At 34.2% G+C, this 12,679-nt stretch overlaps 1 protein-coding gene across 2 annotated transcripts in view; it reads left to right on the top strand.

The window, feature by feature from the left end:
- Positions 1-12,679, top strand: part of CD2AP (CD2 associated protein) — a 106,292-nt gene that overhangs the window by 69,193 nt on the left and 24,420 nt on the right. For both annotated transcript variants that reach the window (XM_060163061.1, XM_060163063.1), the window contains exons 6-11: positions 799-986; positions 3,107-3,185; positions 3,575-3,669; positions 6,429-6,533; positions 8,176-8,212; positions 9,363-9,425. In XM_060163061.1, coding sequence (XP_060019044.1) covers positions 799-986; positions 3,107-3,185; positions 3,575-3,669; positions 6,429-6,533; positions 8,176-8,212; positions 9,363-9,425 — 567 coding nt within the window. The remainder of the gene's footprint in view (positions 1-798; positions 987-3,106; positions 3,186-3,574; positions 3,670-6,428; positions 6,534-8,175; positions 8,213-9,362; positions 9,426-12,679) is intronic.

The following is a 12,679-nucleotide window of genomic DNA, read 5'->3' on the forward strand; positions in this document are numbered from 1 at the left end:
TTTACTTGTTTTGAAAATGAGGAATAATAGTGCTTAATGTTAAGCCTGTAGGTGATTATGTAAATTAGGTATAATTCATGTATAGTGCTCAGCAAATAGCTGGCACAGATTAAGCTCTGAGTAAATGGTAACTACCATTTTTAATATTTCCTCTGTTGTTCTTAACCATTAAACTTCAACAGACTGCTTAATTAAATGAACTGAAATCATGTATTTTTCCCTACCCCTCAGCTCTCATTCTGAAATGTTTCTGGAATCTTCTTGGATGATTACTCTAGAACTTTTTTCTTAGATTATTAATTACTTCATCCCTGAGTTAAAATGACAGGCCTTGAACTGTGGACTTTTTAAAACAAAAACTTGCTAATATTACCAGTTTTTATATTCAGAAAATCACCCTAATTTTGATCAGTTTGGGTCATGTAACTTTTTTAAATGATTAACTTTATCTCTTTAATGTTTGTGTCTTACATTACTTCATGTTTGTGCAAGAGCTGTAAATTTTGATATGCTCTTCTTAAGGACCTGGTATACTATGCTTTCCTGGATTTCTGATTAGCATTTTACTAACTAGGAATACCTAAAATTGTTTTAAACAGCATTAAAAAAAATCAGTATAAAGTGCATCTTATTCTTTGGGATATTTTAATACTCAGTCACTTTATTATTTTTATACCATTTTATACCATATTATACCATTTTTTATTAGGAGGTATAGAATATAAATACTGTGGAAGGGGAATGTCAAGGTTTTTGTGATTTTAGGTGTCATTCTTTAAAAACAAATTATCCTTTCAGAAACTGTTTTGACTGGGTCTACCTCACCTTTACCTTCTCCGGGAAATGGGAACGAAACTGCACCTGGATCAGTTACCCAGCCAAAGAAAATCCGAGGAGTTGGATTTGGAGATATATTTAAAGAAGGCTCTGTGAAACTTAGGACAAGAACATCCAGTAGTGAAACAGAAGAGAAAAAACCAGAGAAGGTAGTAATGATGAGCTTTCCTTAGATTAACCCCATTCATTCTCTCATTAAGCTTTTCTTAAAATGTAAAAGTTAGTTTGCAACTCTGTTACCTTTTCTTTTTTGAGATTGCCAATAATAGATTATGAATGAGAAGGCTGTGAGAAACTGTTTTCAAGTTTAAGTGACTTACTTTAATGTTTATGTTTGATTCTTATAAAATTGGATTTTGGGGGGTAAATTTTACACAAACTTTTCTTAGTGGAAACTTTAGAATTTTTAGTTATAGTGTAAAAATAGAAAAGGCAAGTTTTTGTTTTCCTTTTAAAGCTAAAATTACATGTTTTTCTTTCAATTTGAAGTAGGCTTAAAATGGGCCATTTTAAAGTGAATTCTCAGTGAGATATTAAGTTAATTAGGCACCGCTTAACTTTACTCTGGATTGTCAGCAATGGTGAAATCTAATCGCTAGCCCTAGATGTATGGAGAACTTTATTTTTTATTAGCATTTCACTGGCGTTGTGAAGTAAATCAAAGTGAATGTACCATACTAATAAGAGATTTTAAAATAAACTGTTAAGTTTCTGTTTTGTGGGGGAAATAGCTACAATCTTTAGAATATAGTCTTCCTGGTGTTAACACCTTGGAGATTAGATTGAGTACTTCACATAGGTGGCTTGTCCCTTAACTTTTAAAGCATTGTTTCCCTTGTAGTGCTCATTTGTATGTCTTATTTAACTCGTAAGATTTTAAAATATTTTAGTATTTACTTGCCTTTTTTAGTTACATTTCACTTAGAAGACTGTTTTGGTTGGTGAAATATATTCTGATGTTTTCTCCTAAAATGGTTAGTTTCAACATTTTTTTTTTCCTTTCCCAGCTTGTTACATATTTTCTCATGTCATAATAATTTGGGTTCAGGAAAGAGAACTTGTACTTTCTGTCCTGCCCTCTCCTAGCTCTGTGACTGTCTGGCATTAAGATTATTAATTAATTCTTGGTTTTAAAGGTAGAGATTAGAGTTCTTGTTGTTGGAATAGTGCTGTATAGTCATGTAATAGCTAGGAATGTCTAGAAGCAATGTCTGCATTATGAGGGACATTAAGCTAGATGATCTGGGGTCGCTTTCTAACTCTGAAGCTTATGATTATATTGAATAACTTTATTTGATTAATGATCACACCAGTAATCTTTCATTTGCCATTTTTAATGTCCACTAAAGAGTTGTTGTTAATGAGAGTAGTCTCAGGGTTACCATATAGGATGGCCTTGGAAGGCTTTCTTTGATCACTGATGTAGGAATTGATAAAGTAGGGAGCACATTTGCTATGTTTGTAGGACCAGATTGGAAGATATGATGGTTAAAATTAGGAGAAATTAAAGTGAGCATCTTAAAAGATAACTAGAACACAGAATGATAGGTAAATTAGCAGTATGTTCAGATTTTTAACTAATGAAATCCAGGGTCAAATGTAGTGTTACTTCTAAGGACAGAACTCAAGGAAACACTAGTACAAGATGAAGGACTTCCTGTAGTCAATTACAATGGAAAATTGCCTACTAGACTATATATTGTTACAAAGGGTTGTAACATTACCTAAATGTTTTCATTCTGATAGCAGCAGTAAGTATAAAGACTTTATTTTATACTCTGTCTCATTGTAAGGAAGTTTAATGCAGTTGTTTTAAGAGTCCACCTTCTGGAGTCAGACTTCTAGTCTAGTCAGACTTCTGCCTCCTAACCCATGAAAGGAGTGGATGATAGTGCCTACTTTACGCAGATTGTTCTAAGGATTAAGTTACAATGTATGTAAAGTGCTTATTAGCTCAGAGATTGGTATGTGGTAAATTTTCAAATGCTATTTTTATTTATTTTAGAGGTTCTAAAATAAATCACAGTATTATGGGTATCAGAGTATGTTTATTATCCTTAAGATAGGGAGTTTTAAAAACTAGACGTTCTGGGCTATCATTTAAGTAGCTTTTCAGATATTTATCTTTTTCATGGCAGTTTTCAGTCACATTACTAACCTGGCTATAAGTACCATTAGGGAGAGCTAGATAACTGTTAATGGAAATTTTGTTTAACATTATTAGCTTTGTTCTAACTTAAAATAATTGACACCATCCTTTCTATTCTAGCCCTTAATCACACAGTCACTAGGATCCAAAACTCAGAGTGTGGAGGTAACAAAAACAGACACTGAAAGTAAAATTAAAGGTAAGTGTTTGAATGAAATTTTCATATTAAGAATGAAGCATGCTCAAATATATTATTAGATTTGTTGAAGACGTTTGTTACATTGTACTACTTCATCGGAGTGTTAAATCCTCCTAGATGTAAGCACCATGAGGTCAAGGATTTTTGTATGCTTTGTACACTGATGTATCTGATACAGTTAGAACTGTGCCTAGAACATAGTAGGCATGTAGTAACTACTTGAATGAATGATTAATGAAATTGTTACTTAATTCAACATATAGTATTGGCCAAAATTATTGAAATCATCTCTAGAACCTTCTAGTGTACATTTCTTTAGACAAAATAGAAGCTTAATAAGTATTTGCTGAAAGAACCAATTTATAGAAGCTTCATTATTTTCATTTTAGCTAAAGAATATTGTAGAACGTTGTTTGCCTATGCGGGTACTAATGAAGATGAACTTACTTTTAAAGAAGGGGAGATAATACAGTTGATAAGTAAGGTAAGATTTTTCTCAGTTTTCAGTGAATCACTTAATTTATTCATAGAAATATTTTTCGGTAGTCTCGCATTCCCACTAGAATGTAAGCTCTAGAAAGGCTGTGACTTTGTCTTGTTTATTTCTGTGACCTGAGAACCTGGCACGTAGTAAGTGATCAGAAAGGTTTTTTAAGCAAACGTATATTGTCTGTCTTTGTTATAATTGATGTATTGGAAATTATTTTTACCATCAAGTTGTGTTTTTTCTCTAACCACACCACCCACCGCCCCCGCCAGGGTTCTGTTCTCATTTCCTGTTTTACCTCATTGCATTTTTTTGCCCATCTAATGTTCATTGTAGTGTTTGTAATATAAAAAGAAAAAGAAGAAAAATAGGGAAACAACTTAAATGTCCATCAATATATAAATGGTTATGAAATGTCATACTATGGAAAATGATGCAGCTATTTCAAAGAATGAGGTAGTTTTATAACTTGGAATAAATTAAGGAAAAAGAAAACCCTACAGTATTGGGGTGTGGGCAGAGTCCTGTAATAACTGTAATAGAGAAATATTAAAGTATTTGTTTTTGCTATATCCCTTTAAAGTAATTTTTGAAATTTCTCCCATTGTTTTAAATTGACTTAACAGATTGTTTAGTGTATGTAATTAAAAGAAGTTTTTTCATTGAAGTATAATTGACCTACCACACTACGTTAGTTCCAAGTGTACAACATAGTGGTTTGATATTTCTATACATCTGTTATTTCTAGTTACCATCTGTCACCAGACAAAGTTATTGCAATATTATTGACTATGCTCCCAATGTTGTACATTTCATCCCTGTGACTCATTTATTTTGTAACTGGAAATTTGTACCTCTTAAGCTCCTTCACCTCTTTTACTCATCCCTCCCAACCTCTTCTCCTCTGCCAACCACCGGTATGTTTTCTGTATCTGTGAGCCTATTTCTGTTTTATTATGTTTGTTCATTCCTTTTGTTTTATAGATTCCACCATATAAGTGAGATGGTATTTGTCTTTCTGTCTTATTTCACTTAGCATAATACCCTTGAGGTCCATGCATGTTGTCACAAATGGCAACATTTTATTCTTTTTTGTGTCAGTCATATTACATTGTAATATACATTATATACTTATAAAACATATATATAGGGCTTCCCTGGTGGTGCAGTGGTTGAGAGTCTGCCTGCCGATGCAGGGGACACGGGTTCGTGCCCCGGTCTGGGAAGATCCCACATGCCACAGAGTGGCTGGGCCCGTGAGCCATGGCCGCTGAGCCTGCACGTCCGGAGCCTGTGCTCCGCAACGGGAGAGGCCACAACAGTGAGAGGCCCGCGTACCACGTAAATAAATAAATAAATAAATAATATATATATATATATATATATATACACACACACACACACACACACACACACACATGCATATATACATGGTAATGTACATTTTATATATATGAAACACATCTTTATTTAAAATGCTTACTGATGGATATTTAAGTTGCTTACATATTACATATCTGGGCTATTGTAAAGAATGCTGCCGTGAACATAAAGGTGCATATCTTTTCAAATTAGTGTTTTTGTTTTTGGAAAAATACGAAGAATTAGAGTTGCTGGATCATATGATAGTTCTATTTTTAATTTTTGAGAGGTCTCCATTCTGTTTTACATAGCAGCTGCACAAATTTACATTCCTACCAAAAGTGCACGAGGGTTCTCTTTTCTCCACATCTTCCCCAACACTTGTTAGGTGTTGCAGTTGTGATTATCCTGACCTTTGTGCATGACCTCCCCAGGGGTGTGGGTCTTGATTATACTGTCTCTCTGCCCCTCCAGCCTGTTTCATTGTGGTTCCTTCTTTATATCTTTAATTGTGGAAATTTTTTTCTGCTAGTCATTCGCATTGATAGTTGCTCTACTGTAAATAGTTTTAATTTTGGAGAGGGTGAGCTCAGGGTCTGCTTACTCTGTCATCTTGACCAGTCCCCCCCAGTGCATATAATTTTTAATACACATGGAGATTGGATTGATAACAACTAATTTCTCATGGAAGGGTATTTGGAAGGAATTGTAGAAGATTCTGTTAACTTCTAAAGCAAATGAGTAATGTGATTAATTTTTGGTGTATAAAGTGTTGAAAAGAATGTTAAGATACAGTTTGGAAATTTATATTCTGTCACCACCCTCCTCTTCTACTTCCTTTTCCTTTCTCTTCCCTCTCTTTTTTATCCTTGTAAACTGAATTTTTAAAAAAATTATTTGTTTGTTTATTTATTTATGGCTGCCCTGGGTCTTAGTTGTGGCACACGGGATCTTCACTGCAGCATGCAGGATCTTCATTGTGGCATGTGGGATCTTTAGTTGTGGCATACAGGCTTCTTAATTGCGACATGCGGATTTCTTAATTGAGGCATGCAGACTCTTAGTTGCAGCATGCTTGCAGGATCTAGTTCTCTGACCAGGGATCGAACCCAGGCCCCCTGCATTGGGAGTGTGGAGTCTTACCGACTGACCCACTGGGGAAGTCCCCTGAATTTTTAAATTATTTGACTAATTAAGAAATTAAACTTAATTTTATAACTGCTGCTTGAAGTAATGTGTGGGCAATATATTTTTTTAGGAGGACCTCAAAGTCTGTTAGGTCTTTATTTTTCCTTGTAGCAACAATGAAATTCAGTATTTTCCTATTTTGTTGCTAACTTTTTTCTTATTTAGAGATAACCACTATTATCTTTATTCTTCATTTTGCGGTTTAGGAGACTGGAGAAGCTGGCTGGTGGAAGGGTGAACTTAATGGTAAAGAAGGAGTATTTCCAGACAATTTTGCTGTTCAGATAAATGAACTGGATAAGGACTTTCCTGTAAGCTTTTCTTTTTCAGTGATGATAATAATTTAAAAAAACCTTTTGCCAATATTTCTTAAAAAACAAGTTTTTTACATAGTAACAATAATTTTCTGAGGGGATTTCAGATTTATATAATCAGGTGAAAGTTATCTGAATTATGGTAAAACAAAACAATGTATCAGTTCTGTGCTTTATTCCTGTTTTCCTTTCCCCCTAACTAAAAATTAACCTAGTCTTTATTACTTTATTATAATTAAAAGAAAAAAGGCTGCCCATACTATTTAGACAAATTAGCACTTGACTGTAAGAAAAATTATATTTTTATTTAATTTTGTTGGAAATTTTTATTTTAAGGTACTATTGATTACTATTACTCTGTCACTGCGTTTTTGGGAGAGTGAGAAGGCTTTGCCTGCTTACAGGATTTAATACATCTATCTCATGTCTCACAGTGAATAAAGTGACACTGAGTCATTCATCAGTGATCTTTTGCTTTTCTACAGCTTGATCGCCTATGGAGGGATGAATCTAATTGAGTTTTTAAATTAGAGGGAAAGAGTTATACAGAGAACAGACACACCCCAGCAAGACAGTCTACTATATTTGATTTAAGTCAATGCAGAAATCTCTAACCTTTGCAGTCTTTCATTTAAAGTAAATTACAAGAGGATAATGTACGAAGGCTTACACTCTCTGAGATTCTTCCTTTGCTAGATTTCGTTCAGTATTAATTCAACAGCCTTCGGGTATGCTTTATTTTTATATTCTTGTTAATAAACACATTTTCCTTTTTTGGTTTTTATTAGGTGTTTATGCAATATTGATTATCAGTTATTTTTTAATTTGGAAAAACGAAATTCACATACTTAGAAATGTGTCTCAAGTTTTTTAAGGCAAAAATGAGTGAATGAGTAAACCCAAGAGAATTTTAATAAACTGAAAAACAGACCTTTGCCTTTAATCTTCTTTTTGAGAGTGCTGAATAACCAAGGGTGAAAGCTAGATATATTTATTTGCTACTCCTGTTCTTTTTTTTTTTTTTTTTTTTTGCGTTACGCGGGCCTTTCACTGTTGTGGCCTCTCCCGTTGCAGAGCACAGGCTCCGGACGCACAGGCCCAGCGGCCATGGCTCACGGGCCCAGCCGCTCCGCGGCATGTGGGATCTTCCCAGACCGGGGCACGAACCCACGTCCCCTGCATCGGCAGGCGGACTCTTAACCACAGCGCCACCAGGGAAGCCCACTCCTGTTCTTTTTAAACAAAGTCTCTTTCTCTCTCCCTTTCCCTGCCACCCCTCCTTCCCCCCGACAAAAAAACTCAGCTGTTAAAGAGTGGTAAAATGGTGCATAGGAATCTTAAAATAGGGAAGGCAGGAGAGAATATTTTTGCTCATCATTAAGATTTTTTTAAATTTATCTAACTCAGTGATATTTTTGAAATATTTGAATTTTATCAAAGAGGCATTTGTTCTAATAGAATATATTTTTCATCTGTGACCTTTTGTGGAGTTGTTTGAATCTTATGATTTTATAATTTTTGACAGGGATGGGATGAGGAGAGATGTTTATGTAACTTAGATCATTTATGATCAGAGTTTACTTTAACTATAACTATAAATGTAAGTGTTTTACTGTTTTCACAATTATTATTTTAATAGAAACCAAAGAAACCACCACCACCTGCGAAGGGTCCAGGTAAGTACGAAACAGATTATTCAGATGGCTATTTTTCATATTTTTAAGTTCTAGAATGGTGAAATTGGGTCTCCTGTAAATCATTTATTTTCTTTTAGCAAAAATTAAATATTATGGTGCTATATATAATTTTTAAAAATATATAAAAATTGAATGTTCACGTGTATTAATATCTGTCAGTATTTTTTTTAAAGTACAAACTGTATAAAATAGGAATCTTGAAAATAATTTAGATATTTTTGTTATATGGCATTTTGAGTTAAGAAAATTGACTAAGCTTAAATCTATAGAAAACAATATATTAAAAAAGAAGACACTATATTTACCTAGTTAATAAGTTATTCTGCCTTTTCAGATGCAATCCATTTTTTAATGCTGCAAACAAATACTGATTTTTTTTATATACTCTTCCTTCAGAGAGTGTGATAAGGCTTAAGCAAACTAGAAGAGTTTAGTTTTTCCTTTTTAAACAGTGGAATAAATGATGGAGTCCCTAGAAGAGTTTTCCAGAGTTAGAGTTTTGTCATCTGACTCTATTTCTATAAGTTCTAGCCCTTGATTTCTGATTTTTAAAAGTGCTGTCCAATTTTTGTTTTCCTTGAAAGATTTGCTCTTTTTTTAGAATAATGCAAGTCCTTCCCTCCTCCATAGTTTCAGCTTTGTGTTTGCTAACCTTATCTGAGAGCAAGGATAAGTTAAAAGTAATTTTTATGGAAGTTGGTATTGGAGCCTTTTTAGCCACTAGTCATACTGGGCTTTTAAAATTAATTAAAATTAAATAAAATAAAAAAGTTAATTCTGTAGTTGCAGTAGCAGCATTTCAAGTCTCAATGGACAGTATTGAACCACACAAAAACAGAATATTTCCATCATCACAGCAAGTTCTACTGGACAGTGGTATTGTAGAGAATGTGAACTCCTTCATTTGATAAGGAAGGAACTGAGACCACAGAGCTATCACTTACTAAGGTGATCGTGGCAGGTGCAGGATTATATGTTGAGCTCAGTGATTCTGGTATATTGTTCAGTCTTTTAAACCATATTTTCATCTGATGTTATTTTTTAAACCTTTGCTTTTTAGGAGTATAATTATCTTTGTGCTCTAAAACTTTTTTTTTTTTTTAATGTATTAACGTTTTTTTCCCCTCAGCTCCAAAGCCTGAGCTGACAGGTGCAGAGAAGAAGTATTTTCCTACAAAGCCTGAAGAAAAAGGTGAGGCAGATTCTTCTACTGTCAGAAAAATAATTCCTTTCATTGTCAGTGTAAAGAAAAACATATCTCCACACTGAGTCATTCACACTGATTTTTAACAAGTGTTCATTATTTACTATGTAGTGCTTGGGGATTTCAAAGAGGGAGTTTGTCAAGATCAATAGGAAATTAAGATTTTTACTCAAACTGATACCAGTTTACATTCATGAAAAAGTTACACCATCACCTCAGTAAGGATGTAGTATTTAATGTTATTTCAAATAATGTGTAAGAAAACTAAGCATTAAACAGTTATACTCTTATTATTTTCATAGTGTCCAAGTTGAAATACATTTAAAATTTTTTTCTTAGGTATAAGAGTGAGTTCTTACTTAAAACATGTAAGTGATTTATTATGTATTATTTAATTTTCACTGCATATATTTGTCATATAAACTTGGAAAGGTATTCCAACATATGTATTTTGTTTAAAAACATTACTTGTTATTGTTAACACCTCCTTCTCTTTGTACACAAAGATCTGCAGTGGCTGTATCTAATAGATTAGGTTATATATTCTTGTAAAAACTTGAATACTGTTGCAGAATACTTTTGTTTCTACTGCCTTTGTTGTTTCTACTTCCTATCCTTGTCTCTTGCTTTAAGTGTTACTGTATTCTCTCATTTTAGTTCCTTGTCTGGCTTCTATTTCAGATTCATTTTTTAGAGACTGTTTTTCAGAAGTTTCAGGTTCACAGCAAAACTGAGCAGAAAGTACAGAGTTCCCGTATTCTTGCTGCCCCACACATGCACAGCCTCCCCCACCGTCAGCATCCTGCATGATAGTGGTACACTTGTTACAGTCAGCGCACCTCCATTGACACACCATTACCATTCAGAGTCCATAGTGTACATTAGGGGTCACTTATGGGGTTGTACATTTCATGAGTTTGGACTAATGTATAATTGTAATATCATAAAGAATAGTCTCATCTCTTTAAAATTCCTATGTTCTGTACTTTCATCCCTCTCTTCCCCCAACCCCTGACAGCCACTGATCTTTTTATTTTCTCCATAGTTTTGCTTTTTCAGAATGTCATAGAGTTGGAGTCATACACTATGTAGCTTTTACACATTGTCTTCTTTCACTTTGTAATATGCATTTAAGGTTTATCCATGTATTTTCATGGCTTAATAGCTCATTTCTTTTCAATGTTGATTAATATTGCAGTGTCCAGATGTATCACAGTTTATCCATTCACTTACTGAAGGACATCTTGGTTGCTTTCAGGCTTTGGCAGTTATGAATAATGCTGCTATAAACCTTGCATACTTTTTGTGTGTACATAAGTTTTCAGTTCACTTGGGTAAATACCAAGGAATGTAATTGCTTGTTCATATGGTAAGAGTATGTTTAGTTTTGTAAGAAATTGCTAAATTGTCTTCCAAAGTGTCTGCACCATTTTGCATTCCTACCAGCAAAGAATGAGAGTTCCTGTTGCTCCACATCCTGGTCAGCATTTGGTGTTGGCAGGAACTGATCCCAAATTATTCAGTACATTTTTGGTATCATCTTCTACTCTTTTCATTCACTAAATGTAGCAACCACACTCTTGACTCTGAATATCATACACCTTCATAGCTTTATCTCTCTCATGATCTCTGCTCAGCATGGAAAGTTTTTATATCCCCAACTCCCCTTGTTTTTGCATTTGAGATTTTTAAATTTAGATGCAAAAACAATTTATATTTAATAAAGGTATTTCTTGATCTCAGATTAGTCCTTTGTGATATAGCTGTTGTTAGGTCCAAGTCTTGGATCAGTTTATTTTGGTACTTGGTTATAATATCTCCTACATGAAAAACTCATCATACAAAGATACATAGAACCAAATGTAAGAAGTATGTTACTGGCTTTATTATCTTCATTTTGATATTTCTTTTATAGTCCCCTTCATCAAGTAGGTAAGGGTTTTGTTAAAATTAAGAATATGGCTTCTTATATTCCCTGAAATCAGTCAGTTGATCTTATAAATAAAATGGAAGGTAATGCATTTGTATTACATTTATTTGCTCAAAATCCTGGTCATGATGAAGTGTCAGGGACTGAATTTGTCCCCCTGAGTTAGACAATTAGAAAACTGGACAAAATACATACAACAGTGGTTTTAGACATCAGACAACAGGTAGCATAGGACTGTTATCACTGAAATCAATGAGGCAAACCCTAAAATTACCCCTAGCTTATTGTCTAGAAGCAGTTTTCAGGCAGCAGAAAGGAGAAAGCCAAACAGAGCCCAGTATTCATAGAGAGTTGAGGTAATAGGAGTTTAGGGAGGCCAAGGCAGCTATAGTTTGTGGGACAGAGTGCCAGAATGGAAGGAACTGCGTAGAGTACTGAGAGAGCTCTACAGGGCTTACCATGAGGCTTTGGCCGAGTACTGAATTACATACCTGTGAAAGGAAATTTTCCATAGCTGGAGAAATAACTGCTGGAAGACATTTGCTGAAACAGTTTCTGGAACTCACAAATAGTTCATGTTCCCATGAGCCACAAGACCTCATAATGCATTGAAGTCCATAAAAGGGTGTATCAGCTTAGACTAAAGGCCTACCTTGGAAACAGATCAGTCTAATTCCAGAATGCTTTACATTATAATATAACAAAACCTAGCACCCAAGAGGATAGAATTCACAATGCCCATTATCTGATCAAAAATTATCAGACATGGAAAGAAGCAAGAAAATAGCAACCAAAAGAGAAGTCAGTCAATTTAAACAGACCCAGAAATATCAAGAAATGATGGAAATAGCAGAAAGAACATTAAAATAGCTATTATAAATGTAGCCCATGTGTTCAGTAAAGTAGAAGAAAGCACAAACATGATGGTGAGAGAAATGGAAAATATAAAAAAGACCCAAATTGAAATTTTGCAGACGAAGAATACAGCAGCTGAAATGAAAGACACTGGATGGAATTACCAGCAGTTTGGAGACTACAGAAGGAAATATTAGTGAACTGGAAGACATAGCAATAGAAGCTATCTAAAAATATATAGAAAAAAGACTAGAAAAAAATGAACAACGCCTCAGTGACCTCAGTGACAATATCAAGCAGTTTTACGTGTAAATGGAGTCCCTGAGGAAATGAAGAGAGGGGACAGAAAAAATATGTGAAGAAATAATGGTTGAAAAATCTTTAGATTTGGTGCAAATTTTAAGCCCACAGATCCAAGGAGCTCAGTGAACTCCAAGCAGAAAAAACATAAAGGAAA

This window comes from Lagenorhynchus albirostris, chromosome 10 (genome assembly GCF_949774975.1).
Source record: "Lagenorhynchus albirostris chromosome 10, mLagAlb1.1, whole genome shotgun sequence".
Classification (NCBI taxonomy): domain Eukaryota; kingdom Metazoa; phylum Chordata; class Mammalia; order Artiodactyla; family Delphinidae; genus Lagenorhynchus; species Lagenorhynchus albirostris.